Raw genomic sequence first — 24345 nt, 5'->3', positions numbered from 1 at the left:
CACTAGTGATTAGGGTTAACCCTTCTCATTGAGAAAAAGGAAAGTGATACTTTCCCTTAAGTTTATTTGGAGTAATATTGAGTAGGGGATTTAACTCAGATTCTGAGTTTTTATATTAGTACATATGAAGTGTTTTTTATGTTTTCAAATTTACATACATAGGAAAGTGTGTATAAAATGTATATGCACAGTTTAAAGAGTTTTAGTAAAATATGCATCACTGTCTACTTTAAGAAATAGATAGTTAAATATTGATCAACATGTGGTATTTCCTGAATTCTAATATAAAATGTACTCAAGGTAATCTAAAATCTCAACGTGATTTTTTTTAATTTTTTAAATTTATTTTTATTGATTTTAGAGAGAGAGAAGAGAGGGGGAGAGAGAGAGAAACATTGACAAGAGAGAACATCGATTGGCTGCCTCCTGCATGTCCCCCAGTGGGGATTTGGCCCACAGCCTGGGCATGTGCCCCGACCTGGAATCGAACCGCAGACCTCTTAGTGCATGGGTTGACGCTCAACCACTGAGTCACACCGGTTGGGCGATGAAGAGTTTTTTAAGGACTAAGAAAAACTATAGAGATTATAAGGGATTACATTGAGATTAGAAAGAGGTTAAAAACGTTCAGCCTTAATACTTGTATTAAAATACTATATATAATAGTTCTTAAAATAAGAAAATTTCTTATTGTCATTTAATTTAATTAGAAGGACCATGTAGTCTAGATTTCCCCCCTAGCTTTATTGAGGTATAATTGACAAATGTATAAATTTAAGGTATATAATATGATTTTATATATGTATACATTGCAAAATGAATACCACAATAAGGTTAGTTAACACATCCGCCACCTCACATGGTTACCTTTTTTTCTCAGTAAATTTCAAGTATACAGGTATTGTTAACTGTAGTCACCAATACTGTACATTAGATCCCCACAAATTACTCATTTTATAACAAAGTTTTTAAGTTTGTACCCTGTAACCAATAAGTTCTCACTTTCCTCATTCTGCAGCTCCTGAAAACCACCATTTATTTTACTCCGTTCCTATGAATTCAACTTTTTCAGATTTCCACATATAAGTGAAATCATATAGTATTTGTCTTTCTCTGTCTGATTTGTTTCTTTTAGCATAATGCCCTTCAGGTTCATCCATGTTGTCACAAATGGCAGGATTTCCTTCTTTTCTCACACACGCACACACACACACACCACTTGAACAACATGGGTTTGAACTGCATAGATCCTATGTGGGGATTTTTTTTCAATAAATACTGTAAATGTATTTTTTCTTCCTATGATTTTCTTATTCACATTAAAAAATTTTTCTTTATTGATCTTTATCATACTTTATTGTAAGAATACAGTATATAATACATATAACATAAAATATGTGTTAATTGATTGTTTATGTTATTGGTAAGGCTTGCAATCAATAGTAGGCTATTGCTAGTAGTTAAATTTTGGGGAGTCAAAGTTATATGTGTTGTTCAAGGGTCAGGTGTGTGTGTGTGTGTGTGTGTGTGTGAATTCAGGTCCTCTGCCCATTTTAAAATCAAATTATTTGTGTGTTTTTTTGCTGTTGAGTTGTATGAGGTTTATTTAAAAAATTTTAAAAATGTTTTTATAGATTTTTTTTTAGAGGGAGAGAGAGAGAGAAACATCGGTGTGAGAGAGAAACATCAATCGGCTGCCTCTTGCATGTGCTCTACTGGAATTGAGCCCACAACCCGGGCACATGCCCTGACTGGGAATCAAACCGGGACCTCTCAGTCCACGTCTTTTATTTCTTTTTCTTCCCTAGTTACTCTGGCAAGGACTTCCAGTGCTATGTTGAATAGAAGTGGTGAGAGAGGGCACCCTTGTCTTGTTTCTAATTTTAGAGGAGAAGCTTTCAGCTTTTCACCATTAAGTATGATGTTAGCTGTGTGCTTATCATATATGGCCTTTATTATGTTGAGGTACATTCCCTCTGTCCACAGTTGATGAGATCTTTTAAAAAATAAAAAAATATGGTTGGATGTTGAATTTTGTCAAATGCTTCTTTTTCATCTGTTGAGATTATCATATAACTTTATCCTATATTTTGTTAATCTGATGTGTCACACTGATAAATTTCTGTGTGTTGTACTAGGGATATATCCTGCATATTCACGGTATATGATCTTTTAATGTGCTGTTGAATTTGGTTTGCTAGCATTTGTTTTTCTTTCTAATCATCACCTGAGGATATATTTTTTTACATGTATCTTCAGACAGAGTGGGAGGGAGGGAGGGAGGGAGAGAGAGAGAGAGAGAGAGAGAGACGAACATTGATGTGAGAGAGACACATCAACTGGTTGCCTCCCACACGACCCCAACTGGAGCCGGGGACAAACCGCAACCTAGGTATGTGCACTTAGCGTGAACCGAACCTGGGACTCTCTGATCCGAGGACTGATGCTCTAACCGCTGAGCCAAACTGGCCAGAGCGAGATCTATCTTATTTTTTAATGCAGACCTTTATGAATGATGTACATTTTCCTTTTAGAATGTCTTTTTTTTAATCCCATAGGTTTTTGTTTGTATTATTGTAAGATATTTAAAATTTTTACTTTTGATTTCTTCTTTGACCCATTGGTTTAGGAGTGTGTTCATTTCCACATATTTGTGAGTATCCCAGTTTTCCTCCTTTTATTGATTTCTAGTTTAACACCTTTGATTTCAGAAAAGATACCTGATATAATTTCATTTTTCTTGACCTTTTAAAGACTTGTTGTATAGCCTTACATATGATCTTTCTTTGAGAATGTCCTGTTTTGTTCTTTTTCTTTTTTTGGTTAATCCTGACCCGAGGATATTTTTCCATTGATTCTTACATTAGAGTGGAAGAGAGAATGGGAGGGAGGGAGAGAAACATCAATGTGAGAGCCTTCCGCTGGTTGGGGATTGAACCTGCAACCTAGGTACATGCCCTTGACTGGGAATCGAACTGGAGACCCTTTGGTTCCTGGGCTGGCGCTCTAACCACTGAGCAAAACTGGCTGGGGCAGATTGTCCTGTTTTATTCCTGAGAAGAATGTGTGTTCTGATGCCGTGGGATGGAATGTTCTGTATATGTCTGTTAGGTTCATTTGGTCTGTAGTGTTGTTCCAATCTGCTGTTTCCTTATTAATATCCTCTCTTATATCATTGTTGAGAGTAGTATATTATAGTGCCCTACAATTTTGTATTAATGTTTATTTGTCCTTTTAGTTGTGTTAGTATTTGTTTTATATATTTAGGTGCTCTGATGTTGGGTGCATAAATATTTAAAATTATTATATCTTCTTGATGAATTGACCCTTTATCATAATGTAACACCTTCCTTGACTCTTGTCACTATTTTTTACTTAAAGTCTATTATGTCTGATACAAGTATAGTCACTCCTGCTCTCTTGGTTTTCCATTTTCTTGGAATGTTTCTTTCCATCGCTTTACTTTCAGCCTAGCTGTAGGCAGCATATTATTGGATTTTATTATTATTTTTATCCATTCAGCCACTCTATATCTTTAGATTGGAAATTTTAATTTGTTTACATTTAACATATTTATTGATATGTAAGGACTCACTATTGCCACTTTGTTCTTTTTTGACTTTTTGTTTCTTTAACCCTCACCAGAGGAAATTTTTCCATTGGCTTTTTTAGATAGAGTGGGAAGAGGGAGGCAGAGAGAGAGAAACATCAATGTGAGAGAGACACATCACTTGGTTGCCTCCCTCACAACCCTGACTGGGGCTGGGGATTGAACCTGCAACTAAGGTATGTGCCCTCAAACGGGAATTGAACCCGTGACTCTTTGGTGTGTGGGCCAACGCTCTAACTGCTGAGCCAAACTGGCCGGGGCTTCTGACTTTGTTAGTTCCTTTATTTCTTTCTTCTTCTCTTCATTATTTGGTGACTTCTTGTGGTTGTACAAGAATACATATGGGTAAATTTGGAAGTGAATTTCTGATCTGACTCCTACTTTCTTTACTCTGTAGTTTATTTAATTGTATTTATCATTAATGTTTATCTTTAACTTCTAAGCTCCTTAAAGGATGGATTCACTGTTTTGATTGTTAAAATTTTTAAAAAATTTATTAATTTATTTTTGTTACAGATGTTTCTCCTTCCCCCCCACATTGACACCCTCCTCCTGATTTCACCCCCGCCCCCCGCATTGTTGTCTGTGTCCATTGGTTATGCATATGTACATATAAGTTCTTTGGTTTATCTCTTCCCTCCCCCCTGTTCCCTTCTTCTGAGGTTTGTCAGTCTGAACCCTACTTCTGTGTCTCTGGGTCTATTTTGTTTGTCAGTTTATTTTGTTCATTATATTCTACAAACGATTATTTAAATTTTAAAGCAAGTTTTACTATCTGATAAAACTACTTCACCTTCTACTTTTCAGAATTTTCTTATTCTTTTCCATAGGGACTTTAGAACCAGCCTGTTTATTCCTTATTGGCATTTTTACTGAGGTTCATATTAAATACATAGATTAGTTTAGATAGATAATGTCTTTATGGTATGCCTTTTGTGATCTCCAGGAGTTTTTCTTATTATTTATATATTTATTTATAATTTTTATTGTTGACAGTATTACAGATGTCCCCCGTTTTCCCCCTTCTACCCAGCCCCTGCCCAACCCCAGACCTTCACTACACTATTGTCTGTGTCCATGGGCTACTTCAGGAGTTTTTTAAACAATTTTATCAGTTAGGTTTCTCATTTAGTGTTTCTGAGATTGCCCCTTCTGTAAAATGAAGAGAAAGATTATTTTAGGGTCTTTTAGTTTGGGGTAATTCTCCAAGGATCTTTGTAATTATTCTAAATTATATGCAAAGCAGTACATATGTGTGTAATTTGTGCTAAGTTGGGAATGGGATGTGCATGCCAAAGGCTACTTTTTAGGGGATCTTATCTCAGATGCTTTTCTAGTTTTTGAAGCATGTGGTTGAGTTATTTAATTGGGTCTCTCCTTGTCCTCCTACTCCCTTTCAAGTCTCAGTAATTTGCAAATAGACTTCAGAATCCCCTGTCCCTTTTCTTTTCCCTGCTCTCCTATCCTGTTCCCTCCCCTCCCCTTCTCTTAGAGTCCAAGAATTCTGCTTTTAGTCCTTTTAAGTTTGGTTTGTGATATTTTACTGAGCCGCAATTTTCTATCAGTTGTACTTCAATAAAAAGTTTTAAAAACTTGAAGTAAAATAAAATTTGATGAGGTCATTTTATCAACTCTTTATATTATTCTATTGGATCATTCTATTGTAACCATAACATTCTGCTCCACTAAGGAATATTTAACCTTCTTAATCATTAAAAACCATTGGGTTCCTTGAAGAAAGTATCTGTGACCTGTGAACTGCTAATACGAACACACTACTTCCTGCTTCATTTTTTCTTTGGAGCCACTCTTATTTGTCTAGAAAGCTCTCCTCCTCTTCACTTGGGGAGAGATCATTAGTACAGTCATCCCTCGTTTATCGCAGTTAATTCGTTCCAGACTCTAGCGGTTGCACCTGGCATTGCAGGATTCCTGGGGTGCTAAAATACATAGGCCTACAGTCCATACGTACAGTAATTTTAATTTTAATTGTAATATAGGGGTGTATAATTGACTCAGACAACCGAGGGCACGCTGTATCTTTTTCACTGTCTCGATCAACTTTTTTTTTTTTTTTTAATCCTCACCGGAGGACACTCTCTTCCATTTTTTTTTTTTTTGTTCAGGTAGAGTGGGAGGGAGAGAGAGGAAGAGAGAGCGAGAGAAACATCGACATGAAAGGGACACATCGAGTGGCCGCCACCCACACTACCAACCAGGGCCGGGGACAAACTGCAACCGATATACATGCCCCCAGCGGGAACCAAACCTGGGTCTCTCAGACCGCAGGCCGATGCTCTGACCGCTGAGCCAAACCGGCCAGGGCTCGATCAACTTTTTAATGAATATATTTGAAAAAACCGCGATAGAGTGAAGCTGCGAAAGTCGAAGCCTGAAGTGGCGAGTGACGACTGTACCTGTTTATATACACTTACATTTGTCAGGCCTCTTGACAATATGCTCTACCCACAGAGCTTTGCATACCTAGCTTAGCTTCTTCATGTCATTTGGCCTGTAGCCTAAATACCACCTCTTCAGAAAGTCCTTCCCTGACAAACCTGATTTAAAGGAGCCTAATGTATATACTCTATAAATTATGCTGTCAAATTGTTTTCATAGAGCTTATTATTCATATTTATTCTTTTGTTTCTCTCTCCTCTACTCCCCTCCCCACCCAATAGAAAGTTAGCTCCATGAGAGTAGGGCCCCTGTGTTTGTCGGGTCTAAGTGCCAGGCATGTAGTGGTTTTTCAAAGCGTATTTGAAACCTGGGATTATTAAATGGGTTCCTGGTTATTCTTTAATTGAAATCATTTTTGGTGTTCTATTAGATTAAGTCTTTGTTTCATCAATCCTTTATGGAATACTTGCTATGTCAGATGCTTTAGTTCCCATACTAACTCAGCCTGAAATACAAAAACCAGTTTTGTTTGTAGATTTCATAGTATGTTACATCCTTATTGGACAGTCCTACATTATTTAAACTAGCTCACAGAGCTTGGTTCTTTAGTCTTTTGGCTATTAATTCATTCAATCCACAGCCATCTGATACACTCCTGTACCCCAGTCCCTAGATTGCTTAGACCATTCTTGCTGTCCCTTGGGCTTAGTTCAAGGTTGAAATTTTACTCCTTGAAGCCACTTGACACTCTGTTCAAATTGTTCTTTACTCTCTGCCCAGTAACTCTTTTGAACTGGTTTCTTTCCTGCACCGAGTATCTAAGAGAGCTTTCTGTGCCCTCCTTTATCTAATCCTTTTTCCCTTCCTGCTTTTCAACTGTCGAGCCTTTCATTGCATCCTTCAGTCTTTGTGCCCAGTATGTTTTCTCATTCTTCTATTCTGGCTTTCCTTTCATCTGTCTTTTCTCCTTTACACTTATGTTTGTAGGTGCTTTCATTAAATTATCTTAGATCACCACTGGTTCTCTAAGCTCTCACAGAGGCCATGTTCTTTTTTATCTTTAAAAGCTCTTAAATTAGAAATGGTAGCATTTTAGCCCGGCCAGTTTTTCTCAGTGGTTAGAGCATCGGCCTGTGGTCCAGAGAGACCCAGGTTTGGTTCCTGCTAAGGGCATGTACCTTGGCTGCAGTTTGTCCCTGGCCCTGGTTGCATTGTGTGGGTGGCGGCCACTCGATGTGCCCCTTTCGCATCGATGTTTCTCTCTCTCTCTCTTCCTCCCCTCCCACTCCATCTGAACAAAAAAAAAAAGGAAAAATGTCCTCGGGTAAGGATAAAACAAAAAAAAGAAATGGTAGCATTTTAAAAGTTTCCTTGATTTTACTTAGATTTTGTGTGCCCAGCTGAAGAGGTTCTTAAACTCATATATTTTTTTTAAATAGAAGTTTGGACCTTAGGGGGTAATAGTTACTAACCTTTTTTATAATATGATAGATGTGGAAATGATATTTGGATGGGAGACTTAGGCAACTGAGGAGGCTACTCAGACCCTGCCCTTCGGTCAGCCTTAAGGACTGAGGAAAACCTATATCTCTTCTCTGTAATCTACTAACAGTGGGAAGCTCTGCCTTAAGGGTAGATAGACTTCAGCAGGTGTGACTCCTCTGAATGTTTTATTTTCTGTATATATATATCTATATATATATCTATATATCTATCGAAAGGGTTATAATTTTATTTTAATTCTCACCCCAGGATATTTTTCCATTTATCATCAGATAGAATGGAAGGGAGGGGGGGGAGAGAGAGAGAAAGAGAGAGAGAGAGAGAGAGAAAGAGAGAGACAGACAGAGACATGGATTTGATGTGAGTGAGACACATCAATTGGTTGCCTCCCGCACGAGGCCAACCTGGGCTGAGGATCGAACTTGCAACCCAGGTACATGCCAGACTAGGAATCAAACTCGAGACCCTGTGATTTGAGGGCTGACATTCTAACTGCTTAGCCAAACTGGCCAGGGCAAGAGTTATGACTTTTATTAGATTTTTATCAGATTCTCTAAGGGGTCCATGAACCGAAAGAAGAATTAATATTTTTGGTTTTGGAGCTAAAACCAAATGAGTCACATACTTATTATCATTTATTTGTTTTTGGCACAAAATTTTTCCTTTGCTATCAAAGTTATAAATATGTTTCTCATACAAAATTCAAGCATTACAGGTAGAATTAATGTAGAAAGTAAAAGTATGCCATATCACTCCCAGTTCATTTACACCAAATATGGTATACATTTTCTAAACATTTTGCTTCTTACATATAGCAACATTTTCTTGCCTTTTCATTCTCTAAAATTTTTATTTATAAAATAGATTATAATATGTATACTACTATGCAATTCTTTTCTCACTATCTTAGGCATGATTCTATTTTAATACTTGTTGATCTACCTTTTTCTTTTATTTTTTTCTTAATCCTCACATGAGGATATTTTTTTCATTGATTTTTAGAGAGAGTGGAAGTGAGGGAGGGAGGGAGGGAGGGAAGGGGGGTGGAGAGAGACAGACAGACAGACAGACAGACAGACATTGAAGTGAGAGACACATCATTTGGTTGCCTCCCACACGTGCCCTGGCTGGGGCCAGGGATCAAACCTGAAACCCAGATATGTGCCCTTGCCTAGGAATGGAACCCATGACTCTTTGGTAGGTGGGTTGACACTCTAACGGCTTAGCCACATTGATCAGGGCTACCTCATTCTTTTAAATAAATGCAAAGTATTGTATGGATCTGTTGGTGGTGAAACGGCACCAAGTGTTAGACTGATGGAGTCCGACTGGACCTCGTTCATCAACTTTGGTACTTGAGCTCTGGCTAAGAAAGAATTCAGAGCCTGGACTCGAACTATAAGAGAAACTTTACTTAGAAAGTCACAGAGGCGGAAGAAATTGGCTTAGGAAACAAGTTATAGAGGCAAAAAGAAGGGCTCTTGGAGCTTAGGAGGAGAGAAGCAACTGAGCCTAGGAGAAGGGGTTTGGGGAAGGGAGTGGGGAAAGGCATGGGCATGCTCCCTAGGGAGAACTGAGCTGCATCCGCCTGAAGATCTCAGGGGAGGATCCCAATAGAATATTCATCAGCTTTCTAGGTGTGTCCTTTCAGGGTCATGGTCTCTACTGATTTGCTGGTGTCAGGTCAGGGGGTCACTAGTCATTGCAGTTGGTCCTGATGTCAGCTATGCGTTGCTTTTCTGGTTTTGCTGCCTTTTTGGGCCTGGAGCTGAAAGGCAACCGAGACCTTGATTGATGTATTCGATGTGGTCACAACCTCACTGTCCTGGGGGCTTAAAGCTAAGGGGCTATTCTCTGGCCCCCTTGTTTATTTTCCCTCTAAGGAGTTCTAATCTGCATGACAAGCAACATGCTAGGGAGGGTCCAAATCACATGACCAGTAATATGAAAGGTCAGGGGTCCTAAACTTCAAGATCAGCAATATGCTAGGGGAGGAAAGGTTGCCCTGAGGGGTGAGGTCCTTGTTTTCCCAGGTGCTAGGCACTGCCCCAGTGACTTTCTCTACCTGACCCATCATCCTTGCTCTGCTTATGTCTAACTGCCTACCACAGATCTACCATAATTTAGTTAACCTTTATTCTATTACTAAACACATAAGTTGTTTCTAACTTTTGCATTGCTAACTGTGGTATAGTGAACATCTTTGTGGATACACAGGGTGGGGCAAGGAAAATTTATAGTTGTTCATATAGAAAATAATAAAATAATCAATAATAATACAAGAATAGACTATTTTATGTACTCACAACTGTAAACCTACTTTTACCCCACCCTATAGTCCCACAAATTTAGCAATATTTCTGAATAATAAGTTTCTAGAAATAAAAATGCTAATCTAGGGTTATGAACTTAAAGTTTTAATAGATATTGTCAAAATGTCACCCAAAACTGGGTCTATTTATACTTTCATGTGTATGATAACAAAAATTTCTACCCATGCTTTCTAACAATGAATTAGTAAAGTGAAGCTTTCCTAATCTGCAAAGTGAAAAAACATTTTTTTGTCATCAAAATTTTCAAACATACATAAAAATAGAGACAACAGAACATTGAACCTCCATATACCCATCACTGGACTCAACATTTATTTAAATTTTTGCCACATTTGCTTTATTTGCTCTTTTTCTTTTTGAAGTTTTTTTTTTTCCTTGCTTCCGCCATCCCTACTACCTTTTGCTGAAGTATTTTGAAGTAAGTCCCAAACATTATGTTATCTCACCTTAACATGCACCAGTATTCATCTTTTAAAAAATGACCGTTTCCACCTGGCCAGTGTGGCTCAGTGATTGAGCGTCGACCCATGCATCAGGAGTTCACTGGTTGATTCCTCGTCAGGGCACATGCCCAGGTTGTGGGCCCAATCCCCAGTGGAGGGTGTGCAGAAGGTGGCTAATCATTGTTCTCTCTCATCGATGTTTCTGTCTCTCTCTCCCTCTCCTTTTCTCTCTCTCTCAAATCAATAAAGAAAAAACAATAAAAAAAAATGACTGTTTTCTTTCTTTTAAAAATTTTGTTAGCTTTTTAGCAAAGTTTAAATACATATAGAAGCAATTAGCATAATGAACCCAACTACTTTGAGCTTTTATTAATAAAAAACTCTTGCCCAGCTGGTGTGGCTCAGTGGATTGAGCATCATCCCATGGACTGAGAGGTCCGGGTTCGATTCCCAGTCAGGGCACATGCCCAGGTTGTGGGCTCTATCCCCAGTGTGGGGAGTGCTGGACGCTACCCATTGATGTTTCTGTCTCATATCAGTGTTTCTCTCTCTCTCTCTCTCTCTCTCTTCCTCTCTAAAATATCAATAAAAACATAAAAATAAAATAAAATAAAAAACTCTTGGTGGCATTTATTTAAAAACCATTAAAACTACATTCTTTTGACTTGGTGGCTTAAAAATCTGAAAGGAATACTTCAGTGGCTTTGATATGGCCCACATTCTGTTTAATGAGTACAACATAATAAGATGCCATCTATCCATCTCTCAGTTTTAACAGTTAACAATTCATAGCTGGTCTAGGTATACTTTTACCTACTTCCCTTCACCTGACCAGAGTATTTTGAAGCAAGTCCTATGCATTATAGCATCTCATCTGTAAATAGTTATATAGATATATCTAAAAAACAAGACTTCAGTTATAACCACAATGCAGCTATTGTCACACCCACACAGCATAATTCCTTAATATCAAATATCCATTAACATGTAAGCACAACATCAATGAACATTTAATACAATTATCTATTGAACTAGTACTCTGCTCATAATCAAACTTCCCAATTGTCTGAAAAATGCCTTTTTCAAGTTGGTTATTTTAGAAATCAGTTCACATAGTAGATGTGGTTATTGGATCTCTCAGGCCTGTATTAACATAGAGTGGTCCCTCTGCCTCCTTTTTCCTCCTGCCACTAACAAGTTGCAGAAACTGAGTCAGCTGTCCTATATAATGTTCTCCTTTTTTTTTTGGTATTTTTATTTTATTTTTTAACTGAATTTATTGGGGTGACATTGGTTCACAAAACCATGCAGGTTTCAAGTGTACATCTCAATAAAACGTCTTCTGCACACTGCTTCATGTACCCATCACCCCACAGAGTTCTTTATGTTGTTCTACATTCATGATTTGTCTGTTTGCTTTTTTGTGGTGTCATTTAACTTGTTCCTTTATCTCTGTGCTTCTTTATAAATGGAATTTAGTTCTAGAGGTGTGATGTCATTCAAATTCATCTGGTTTGGGAAGAACACTTTATAATGTATGTCACAAATATCATAGAACCTGATTTTTTTTTTTCCACTTCTTGTCATACTAAGATTGGTAAGGATGTAACAGTCTGATTTCTAAGTGAAAAATTTCTCCTCCAGCCTTTCTTTAGTGGTTCCATTACATGGATCATATATTTCAGTAGGTATTACAAAATGGTCATTTTCTTGTTACTCATATTTCATTTTAATGATCATTTAAAACATTTTTTTCTTTATTGATTTTAGAGAGAGAGGAAGGGAGAGGGAGAGAGAGGTAGAAATATATATGAGAGAGAACATTGATTGGTTGCCTCCTGCATGCCCCACACTGGGGATCTGGCCCACAACCCAAGCATATGCCCTGACTGGGAATCAAACTGGCAACCTCTTGGTACGAGTCAATGCTCAATCACTGAGCCACACCGGCCAGGCCTGATCATTGTTTTAAATAAAAGAAATAATATATTATTTTATTTACATAAAGCATTATAAAACAACAGGTACAGAATTATCTTGTTTTCAGTCATATGAATACAGAAAGGGAAGCTATGCATTGTTTTATTTGCTGATTTGATGATTGATTTATTGCTTTATTAGAGAACTTGAGCATCTTTTCACACATTTATTGGCTGGCTATTTAGTACTTCTTTTGTGAATCGTCCATGACCTTTCCTGAGTTGTTTTTCTGAGTTGTTTTTCTTATTCGTTTTTGAGAGTTCATATATATTAATTCTGTATCCTTTTTACTTATCGTAAATATTTTTTCCGGTTTGTAATTGTCTTCTGCATAGAAGTTTTTGATTTATGTAGTTAATTGTTGTATTTTATGGGTTTTGGTTTCAAGTCTTACTTAGGCTTTCTATACCTTGAGGTAATGTAGGAGAATTATTTATTTTCTTTCTGGTAACATTTTTCATTAAAAAAAATTTTTTAGGTTTTATTTTATCAGTATTATTATTTTTTGTTAATCCCCAATGGTGGATATTTTTTCCATTGATTTGTAGAGAGAATGGAATGAGGGGGGAGAGAGAGAAAGAGAGAGAAACAGAGTGAAAGAAACATCAGTATGAGAGAAACACGTTGATTGGTTGCCTCCTGCACTCACCTCTACCGGGCTGGGATCTAACCTGCAACCCAGGTATATGCCCTTAACCGGGAATTGAACCCATGACCCTTCAGTGGGAAGGCCAACACTCTATCCACTTAGCCACACCAGCCAGGGCTTTTTTCACATTTGATTTTGATCTGTACAGGATATCTTTTGCTTATGGTGTATCAAAAATCAAATTTACATTCTGCATTTAAATAATCAATTGTCCTAAAGTAATTTATTTGTCTTCTCCCCATTGAATTAAGATGCCACATTTATTATATTAAATCTGTAAATTTACATAGTCTGCTTCTAGACTCCATTGTGGTCCATTGATGTTATCACATGACCATAGATTTTTAATTTTAATAGTTTTGTACTGTGTTTTAAGATCTAGGTCACTATCATCAATTCTTTTTTCAATATGTAGTGATTTTTTTTACACATATGCTTTTCCATTTGAACTTTAGTTTATAATTAGTCCCACTGGGCTTTAAATCTAATGGCATTAAGTTTGGTGGAACTGGCTTTAAATTTTTTTTTGGATTTTCCATTTGGGTATGTAATATTCTCTATTCAGATATTTTATGTTTTTCAGCTAAAATAGTTTTTCCACACCTCTTAATAAGATTATTTCCAGGCATTTTATATGTTTAGTGTATTTATTTTGTATTTGGTCACAAAATACCTTAATTGTGATTACTAGATTGTGAATATAGAATGGTTTACTTCATTTTTACTCAAGTATATCAATAATGCTTTAAAATAAGTATGAATAAAAATGGAAATGTATACACTTAAGTTTATAAACTTTAAAAATAAACCAAGTGTTTATGTCACTTATCCATTAATGTAATAATTAGAAATAGTTGGATTAAGGAATGCAAATTCTTGGGAAATGATCAATTTATACTCAGTGGTTTATAAAGGATAGAAATAATAAAGTAGTATTTGAAATAAATTAAAGTTAGAAATATAAATTCTGTAATGAGATTTTCTTTCTGTATTTTAGTTGGAACTCAATTAGTATGATCCTTTATTAGGAAAAAATATTCCTCAGTGACTTTTTAAATTTAAAGACTTATTAAAACTGTATGTGTGTGTGTGTGTGTGTGTGTATACATTTATACATTAAACATACATATATATTTAAACTTGGTGTCTTAAAAATTATAAAGGAAGGATACATTGGCTTTGATATTGGCTTGTATTCTGTTTATGGATATTGTAAATAGAAATACTATATTCTTGGCAGATTAGACATCACTATTAATTGTTTTATTCTTTTTCATATTACAGGTTTTGCAGAAGACATCAAATTAAATCAAGTTCAAATATTCCTTGTGTCCCCAAAGACTTACTGATGATGTCTGAATTTGTTCTTCCAAGATTTATTTTTTGTCTCATTCAGTACTTAAGAGAAGGTTATAATGAACCAGGTATGTTTAATCCTCTTTGTTAGTACTCTATTTAAGTTCCAGGTAACAAAGTTTAGTGTTAATAATGAGTGAATTTTTTCAGATATCATTTTTTTGCTTAACATTTTTTAAGAGATGACTAAGAAACATTAAATAAAAACACACTAAATATTAGTTAAATAAGCTCATAGATACCTTGTAGTTGGCATAGTTTAACACTCTGTGCTCCTGGGATCAAAGATGTTTTTGACAAATCTTATTGGCCTTTTGCATATGAGAAAATAATTATTTTATAGGGTTAAAGTGACTTTTTAAGCAATTATATGTGATAGAGTAGAATTAAGTCCTGGTATATTTGAATTTAACTTATATTTTTAGAAGATTAAACTATTCTTTCACCAATATCTATCTATAGCTGTCTCTTTGCTCCCTCCCCCCTTTTTTTCTAGATGTCTATATATTTTTGTTCCCCTCCTTATATAACAACTTATGAGAGAGTCAGATGGCTCACTCCAACATTACTGGTAGAATTATGGGTGTAAGCATCAAAATAGTGAAAGATTTATTCACAATCTTTCTTTTTTTTGTTTTTTCTTTATTGATTTGAGAGAGAGAGAGAAAGGGAGAGGGAGAGAAAGAGAGAGAGAAAGAAATATAAATGAGAGAGAACATCGATTGCCGCCCCCTGCATGCCCATCACTGGGGATATGACCCACAATATGGGCCTGTGCCCTGACCAGAAATCGAACCAGTGACCTCTTGATGCTCAACCACTGAGCCACACTGGCCAGGCCATAGTCTTTCTTAATATACATTAGTTAAATATTTGGATTTAGGTATTATCTATGAAAGCTCTCAGTCTGGCCCTGGCCGGTTTGGCTCAGTGGTTAGAGCATTGGCCTGCGGTCCTGAGAGACCTGGGTTCGGTTCCCGCTAAGGGCGCATGCCTCGGTTGCAGTTTGTCCCTGGCCCTGGTCGGTCGTGTGGGTGGCAGCCACTCGATGTGTTCCTATCACATCGATGTTTCTCTCTCTCTCTCTGTTCCTCTCTCTCCCTCCCACTCTACCTGAACAAAAAATGGAAAAATGTCCTTGGCTGAGGATAAAAAAAAAATAAAAAAAATAAAGCTCTCAGTCTGACATTGTGGATTATAGATATTAATTAGTGGTATGAAACAAATTAATTTTTTTGTTATCTTTTACTTTTCTAATGATACTTGCATTTTTGTCATATAAGGGACTGCATTTTGCATTACTTTTAGAAGTTTTAAATTATTTAATGCTATAAATCTTACATTTAATTTGAAATTGACACATTTTTATCTTCTGTCTATCCTCCATCCTTAAAGTGTGAAGTAATATTACATAGCATCTTTATTATTCCTAAAGCTATCATGTTATCTTCATTGTGAGCGAGCACTTTCTTATTTCTACATTTTTAGTAAATTATACAATCCTTTGTTAAGTACTTCTGCTCTTCTTAGAGTACATGTTATAAAATACAGAAAGAAATATTATTTTAATTTAGTTCCAAACTACTCTGTCTTTGGAATGAAGGAACCAGAGACCAGCTGGGTTATTGAACTTGCCTTATGTACGATTTCTCATAATCACAGAATAATTCAAACAAAAATATATTATATTTATTTTTCCATGGTGACACTTAGCAGTTTAAAGGTAGATAACATAGATACATAGCTTTGATAATTATCTGTTCCCATTATCTGAAAACATAAAGGAATGAATGGAAGCACTTTTTTGTCTTAAGATGAGCTTTATGAACTTAGAGTCACAAAGTTTTCCTCTCTATATAACTATTTGTGCTCAATGTTAATTTCTTGGGTCTGAGAGGGGGAGGAAGACTTTAAAATTAAAGAAAGGACTTGAAATGATCTATTCTTTGGTAATAGAAATTCAGAGATCTTGTGCTTTTAACAGTTGCCTTGAATTTCATTTTTTATTTATTTTTATTTTTATTTTTTTTTATCCTCACCCGAGGACATTTTTCCATTTTTTGTTCCTATAGAGCGGGAGGGAGAGAGAGGAAGAGAGAGAGAGAGACATCGATGTGAAGGGACACATCGAGTGGCTGCCACCCACACGACCAACCAGGGCCGGGGACAAACTGCAACCGAGGTACATGCCCTTAGCGGGAACCGAACCCGGGTCTCTCTGTACCGCAGGCCGACGCTCTAACCGCTGAGCCAAACCGGCCAGGGCTTGAATTTCATTTTTTAAAAATATGTTATTGATTATTTAGAGAGAGGAAGGGAGTGAGAGAGATACATCAGTCAGCTGGCTCCTGCACGCCCCCTACTGGTGATCGAGCCTGCGAACCAGACATGCCCTGACTGGGAATCGAACTGGGACCTCTCAGTTCATGGGATGACGCTCGATACACTGAACCACACCGCTGGGCTTGATTTCCATTTTTCATTTCACCCTATACTCCTTAGAGCAATGTGAGAGCTTGTGTTAGAACTCTTAGGAATCAAAAACAAATGCTAATGAAATGTCTGCTGTGTTACTGTATAAGTCATTGGGGTATACTATAACGATGAATAATATACAATGTTAGTTTTCTACTGAGAAAGTAAGGTTTTTGGTTTGGGTCCCAGGACTCAGTTATCTAGAATTTCATTCACAGATTACCTTTGAACTAGGTGTTAGTTCCTAGGGGTAAGAACTACATCTTATTTAGTTTTACTTCTCAGAGCTTATCATGGAGTGGATGCTGAATGAATGAATGAAATTGATTTCCCCTTTTCTGGGCCCACAGGATCCTGTTAGCTCCCTTATATACATTTTTAAACCATTTATGGCTAAACTAAATCTCTCTATTCACTTCTTTGTTTTAGACCTTGGTTTCTTTAAACCAAGGTCTTTTTTTCCTTTTCTTAAATATTCTTATTTAGTTACTATGCAAGTTTCCTTTATCTCCCTTTATCTCTACGAGGCATATATTGCCTGGTATTTTAAAATTGTTTTGGTAAAAACATTCATGTTTATGAAAATAGTTATTTTTCATTTTAGTTGCTTTGACCTCCAGCTAACACAGGTCTTATTTGGGGAATATGATAGAGGATGTGTTATTTGCTACACAGGTTTAAATTTAGAGCTGACATAATTTAGTACTAATATTTCTACACTACTCTCAATGTATTTTCTTTTGGTCTTATTTTAGGGAGTTATGTTTTTCTTAAATACTATCTAATTTTAAAATGACCTTATGATTACATTTATATATCTGGAAGTATAGGGCCCTCAAATTGAATGTTTCTTACATATATTAAATACTTAATACCTATGATGTCATCTTTTTTCCTCATTAACCTTTTTTTACAAGACGAATACCTGAGAAAGTCTACCCTAGGTTGGGTGCTGGGTGAATACCTAACTTCCAAATAGAGTTCTTACATTAACTTTTTTTTTATTATAAAATACTGTCATCTAAGTCACGATAATTTTTTTTTAAATCCTTACCTGAGGATATTTTTCCATTTATCTTTAGATAGATTGGAAGTGGGAGAGAGACAAAGAGACAGAGACAGAGAGGCAGACATTGATGTGGGTGAGATACATTGATTGGTTGCCTCCCACACGACCCCGACTAGGGCTGGGGACTGAACTGCAACCGAGATATGTGCCCTTGACTGGAATCGAACCCTTGACTCTCTGGTACTTCGGTCGATGCTCTAACTGCTGAGCCAAACCGGCCAGGGCAAGTCACTATAATTTTATTTTATTTATTTTTTTGGTTTATTCAACTTTATTGAAGAAAAATCAATTACTAGCAGAGCAATGAGTTGATCAGTTATCCATTGACAACTTGCATCATTTATTCAGTGCTATATTAAACAATGTATTGGAAGATAGAGTAGCTAATAGCTCCAAGTCTTTTAAGAATTTAAATGAAAATTACAAAATGTTTGAGACCCTGTTTTGGAATACAAAGGTGTTTGACTTCCAATTTCCATTCTCTGTAGAACAAGAACAGGTCATTCCTTTATTGACATGCATAAAATACATCACATTCTCTGTTCTGCAGATGCTATAAATTCAAAACCAGTTCTCCAGCCACATCAGTTATGAGCATAAAGTATATCATGTAACCTCAGATCTCTAATGGTGGAAGGCTTAAACAAGATTGGATGCTGTTAGAATAATGCTATTTCCTTTGATGCAACAACTGAGCAACCATTTCCCTCCCCCTCAGATGATTTCTTCAGCATATCAGAACAGTGAGGAATGGCTTTAGTCTCATAACAAAGTTAGAGCGAAGACATTGGCCACATAATACATATGCTCCATTTTATTTTTTTTAAATCCTGAATCTTGGACGACTGTTCTATTGTAACTATTTTACAGTTTCTAGAAGCAGTTATTGTCCAAAGCTGGAAGAACAAGTCTTCTCAGATGAGCATGTGAATGAACGGAGGGAGGTAAACAAAAACAAACAAACAAAAAAAAATGAGGTCTGATAGGGGAGCAGCTGGGTAAGAAAATCAAAAAAGGAACAGTAATTTAAAGTTTATTCCAGCTGTAATGCAGGTTATTCTGACTTTAATGTAGCATCACATGGCATACTTCTGAGTCCATTCCCGAGATGTTCGGTTGTACTTATCTCTGTCTGTTTTATAGATATGTGCAGTCTCTGGCACTAGGGGTCATCTGGATTTGGTTCACATAGCAGTGAACAAATGGATAAAAGAACTTTAGAAATCGCTAATGCAGGAGACCACTGTGATCTTAGAATATCGAGACAAATGCTGCCATTACTGTTTATCTTTGGATGATAAATTATTGTTGTAAATGCAACCTTAGGTAGTTTGAAGGGGGAGTCTGTAGGAAAATGAATTGTCAAAAAGAATACACTGCCTTGATATAGGCTGTCATTAGGTCCCATAATTGTGGCTTGCCAATGAAACATATCATCCCCAATTGGACCTGCAGAACATCATGGGCCAAATCACTAAGTTCCTTATTAATCCATTTCAGCACCACAGTCTGCACTGTGCGTCTGGCTCCTCACTATCTTGGTGTGTGCTCGGAGGTCTGGCCAAAACTCTTGATTATCCTGGTGGCAGAGAAGGATTGTTTCTTCTTCTCACACTGGCTCTGTCAGACACAGGCGCTTTTCCTTCTTTTCAAAACAGCATCTTCTTCAAGTCACTGTAATTTGAAAATAATAAAATATTGTTATTCTTGTCAGAATATTTTTTAAAAAGTTAATTTTACGTTGGTGGGTTTTGTGTTTTTATTTTTTCTTTAGCAGCTGATGTACCATCAGAAAAAGACCTTAACAAAGTTCTTCAGCTTTTGGAACCTCAAATTTCCTTTTTAGAAGATCTAACTAAAATGGGAGGAGCAATGCGGTCTGTTCTTACTCAGGTTTTGACAAACCAACAGAACTACAAAGATCTGACTTCTGGTGAGTAATATGTTGGAATAGAAGAATGTTAAAGTTTACTTATATTACTGTAATTATTAGGAATTGTATATTTTAGAACTTAAAAGTAAAATGTAGATTTTTTTAATAAAGCTGAATATTATTAAGAATACCTCTTATTTTATGGCTGAAGAAACCAAGTAAAATTAAATGACTAGTTCAAGACTTTGCAACTAACTTATTTTGAAGTCGGAACAAGCACCTAGGTCTCCTAACTTTTGATGTGATGTAAATAATTATATTCTTTATTTTTTCAAATAAAAAACAACCATTTTTATGTTTTCATCTTTGGTATGCTAAAGTTTTGGGTTGTATGGCCTAGGATTTTGTAATTATGTAGAGTTTAAGTTATAAAACTTGGAATTGTTGAGTATGTTTTTACATGGTATACTCTACTGTTATATAAAATACTTTACTTTTTATACATTTAGTTTAGCTTAGATTTATAGTGCAATGAATATATCAATTTTATGTCTTGGTGTAATTTTCATGTTTATTGTTAATCATATGTTATTTAGAGATAGTCTGATATATTTATTTCGTCAACAAATACCTAAGTATGCACTGTATGTTTGACTTTGGGCTAGGTACTAGAGCTTGGGGTAGAGAAGGTAATTAATACACCTGATAGTCCTATTCTTATCCTTATAAAGTCTGTGGTCTAGTGAGTGAGATGACATTAATAAAACCCTCAGACTAAAATATTATGTAATTATAAATTGTAATAAATGCTGTAAAGGGTAGGACAAGTGTATATTTAAGAGAGAACTGATTTCACTGATGGACAAGATGAGGAAACTTCACAGAACTGAGAGGAGAGTTGGGTGGTAATGGGATGGGGTTAGATTCCAGGTAGAAGATACCTTCTGCTTCTGACTATTGGACTAGCCCTTATACCATAAACAACATAAAACTGGAAAAAAATGAAAGGTACCTGTTTTCAGGCATTGGACAATAGGCAATATAAGACTGTAAACCTTTGAGAGAAAGGAAAAGCATGACATGAACTCCACAGTTGCCTTGAATCTCTGTCTGGAGACAACTTCCTGCCTGTAGTATAGAAAGCTGGATGGAAACAGAGTATGGTGATCCACCTGAGCTAAGGAGGCAGAGATCACATTTTAGGACAAATAAAGCAGCTGGAAACTGGAATATTTGGGGCAGATAGATGAAGGATCCTTGAATGTGCTTGACTGAGGAATGAGATATACATGTAAAGGATAAGACTACCTAAGGTTTACTAGAGAGTGACTTCTATGGGTTTAAAAGTAGAATAGAAATAAGTAAAATATAAAATATTGGAGGTTAAGCAGTATTGGGAGACATTGGAATTTCCATCCAATCAGAGAAGACAGTTCTTATTAATACCTTAGGCATCTTGCTGAGACAGAAGGCCAAACCTTAGAGTAAAGGCTAGTCTAAGTCAGCCTTAATGAAGCCTAAAATCCTGACAGTATCTGCAGAGAAGATAGAATATGGAGATTATTCTTGTTAGTGTAGAGGGCCTTTTGAAAAACTTGGGCTTTCCACAGATCTGTTCTTTACAAAAGGATAAAACCAAACCTTGAGTTCTAGGTGATCAGGCTGTTAATTAAATTGTCTTCTAAAATTAAAATGAATACTCTACATAGGGAGATAACAGAATCCAGAATCTTCTATAATGTATCATCAGAATGTCCAGTATATAACAAAAACTACTGGACATGCAAGAAAATAATAAATTATGCACTATAACAAAGAAAAAGAACATTCAATAGAAACTGACCTTGAAATAACCCAGATGTTGGAGTTAGCAGATAGACATTAATGCAATTATAAATCTCTTTAAAAAATTAAAGAAGATCTGTTCAAATAGTTATAATCAAAGAGATAAGGAATCTTAGCAAAGAAATATAAACAATAAAAACCTAGAACTGAAAATTACTGTAGAGTGTAGTAATTGAATTGAAAAATTTACTGCATGTGCTTAGCAGCAGATTGTAGAAGATGGAAAGACAGCATATTTGAAGACAGATCGATAGATTGTTCAGTCTAGAGAATAGAGATAACACAACAGAGCCTCAAGGACCTATTAGAATCAGATGGTCAAACATCAGGAATGGGAACTGGGGCATTAAAAAACATTTGGAGAGCCCAGCCAGTGTGACTCAGTGGTCGAGTGTCCAACCATGCACCAAGAGATCTCTGGTTCGATTCCTAATCAGGACACACACCCAGGTTGTGGGCCAGATCCCCACTGAGGGGCCTGTAGGAGGCAGCCAGTCAATGTTCTCTCTCATTGATGTTTCTATCTCTCTCCCTCTCCCTTTCTCTCTCTCAAATCAATAAAGAAAAAAAATTTTGGAGAAATTATGACTAAAATTCCCCAAATTAGATGAAAAAACACGCAAGGCTTATTGATCCAAGATGCTTAATGAACCCCAAACAGGATAAATATACAGAATATCATACCAGGAACTTCCTAGATATCATTCAGTGGAACCAGCATGTGGGGATATTTATGAGTGAAAATGAGCTTACATATTTAAAAGGGAATAAAAAAGACTAGTGTGGTTGAAATGAAACGAGGGTTAGGGGGACAGTTGTATAAAAAAGGCTACTGTATTAGGTAGCTTCAGATTAGGTAGGTGACCATGTAAGATTTTATACATTCATTTTTCTCAGGCTTGTTGTGAGAGATTGAGGAAATATATTTTGTTAACTAAAAGTTATTACACATCTGTCTTATTGAGATAAATATGTGACTTTCATCATTCAGGAGACATTTAGTCGTTTCTTATATAGGACCCTGTGAGTTCTTTATTCTTTGTAAACTAATTATGGTTATTTTTAATATGGGACTTAAATAGAACGATAGATGTATTTCCTATCTGTTTAATCTGTGTTGGAGTTTCTTTTTTTTCTCCAGCTTGGAGGGAGATTGGACAGAGATTTAAAAAAGCAAAACAAAGCAGTTCTATTAGTTATTGAGGCTAGCAAAGAGACGAAATAAAGAAAACTCAGCAAATACTAAAGAAACTCATTTATAATCACTTATAATCAGAGAGATTGAGACCTTAATTTAAGATATACAGTCTGGCCCTGGCCGGAGTGGCTCTGCGGTTAGAGCGTCAGCCTGCGGTCCAGAGAGACCGGGGTTCGGTTCCCCCTGGGGATGCATACCTCGGTTGCAGTTTGTCCTCAGCCCTGATTGGGTTGTGTGGGTGGCGGCCACTTGATGTGTCCCTTTCACATCGATGTTTCTCTTTCTCTCCCTCCCACTCTATCTGAACAAAGGGCGGAAAAATATCCTAGGGTGAGGATTTAAAAAAAAAAAAGATATACAGTCTGCCTAAGTAATAGGTGGCAAATGCCATGGCAATTTGGTTTTCAGACAGAGAATAATTTTTTCTTTTAAGGAATTCTCAAATATCAGTGTTTTCTTTTACTCTTATTTCATCCTCCATAATATATTACAAAACAAAATGGTAGAAAAAATTGGCAATAATTAATAAGCTGAAATGCTAAAGTGAAAGTTATGGGATTGTTTAATTCTAGAACCTAAACTTTTCAATATTTTTTGGAATAAGTTTTAACTGATACTTCTGTAGAAATTATTCTTTAATTTATTAAATATGATAATAAAAAGCCTAGAAAAACATAATTAACAGTAATTTCAGTTGTAATATTTAAAATTTTAACTCAGGCCTGGCCAGTGTGGCTCAATGGTTGAGCATCGACCCATGCACCAGGAGGTTCGATTCTCGGTCAGGACACATGCCTGGGTGGGCCTGATCCCCAGTGGGGAGCATGCAGCAGGCAGCCAGTCAAGGTTCTTTCTCATCGATGTTTCTATCTCTCTCTCCCTCCCCCTTCCTCTCTCTCTCTCTAATATCAATAAAGAAAACTTTAAAAATTTCACTCAGGCATTATCATCTCAGGAAGCCTACATAAGTACTCTGCTTTGGGTAAGTTGGCCGCACAGTATTATGAGAGCACAGATTATTAAACCAAATGATGAAGCCCACTACATAATTGTCTTTTATCATATTGTCTGCCTTTTTCTACCACTAATTTTTAAGTTCCTTGAAGACAGGAGTCATACATTATTATTTTCTTAAATATGTTTTTATTGATTACAGAGAGAGAAAGGGAGAGGGAGAGAGAGAGAGAGAAACATCGATGAGAGAGAAACATCATTTGGCTGCCTCCTGCATACTCCCCACTGTGGATCAATCCTGCAACCTGGGCATGTGCCCTGATTGGAAATTGAACCAGCAATCTCCTGGTGCATGGGATGGCACTCAACCGACTGAGCCACACTGGTTGGGCAGGAATCATGCTTCATCTTTGCACTCTCTGTGCCTTGCATATAATCTCTGAACATATTTTAGATGTTCAATTACTTAGTAGATATCATTATATTCTGGGATTATGCTAAACACAAGCACAAAAAGGTGTGAAATTATTTTATATAATTAATTCTAGGGTTCTCCCTTCATTAGCATATTCACCTATTTTATACACTCACACATACACACATACACATACATTTATAACTGACTGAGTTGTCTGTACTTATATATTTTGAATGGAA

General features: G+C 36.3%; 1 protein-coding gene and 1 pseudogene across 9 annotated transcripts in view; one reads left to right on the top strand and one right to left on the bottom strand.

Annotated features, from left to right (window-relative positions):
* Window positions 1-24345, top strand: part of UBR3 (ubiquitin protein ligase E3 component n-recognin 3) — a 222767-nt gene that overhangs the window by 26272 nt on the left and 172150 nt on the right. For 7 of the 9 annotated variants that reach the window (XM_036253638.1, XM_036253637.1, XM_036253636.1 and 4 more), the window contains exons 2-3: window positions 14203-14342; window positions 19593-19751. In XM_036253638.1, coding sequence (XP_036109531.1) covers window positions 14203-14342; window positions 19593-19751 — 299 coding nt within the window. The remainder of the gene's footprint in view (window positions 1-14202; window positions 14343-19592; window positions 19752-24345) is intronic. The other 2 variants (XM_036253642.1, XM_036253634.1) reach the window with 1 other exon arrangement.
* On the bottom strand, window positions 18831-21474 carry LOC118625161 (annotated as a pseudogene).

This window comes from Molossus molossus, unplaced genomic scaffold, assembly GCF_014108415.1.
Source record: "Molossus molossus isolate mMolMol1 unplaced genomic scaffold, mMolMol1.p scaffold_m16_p_11, whole genome shotgun sequence".
Lineage (NCBI taxonomy): Eukaryota > Metazoa > Chordata > Mammalia > Chiroptera > Molossidae > Molossus > Molossus molossus.
Note: the sequence above shows the minus strand (reverse complement) of the source record. Positions and strands in the feature narration are given on the sequence as shown.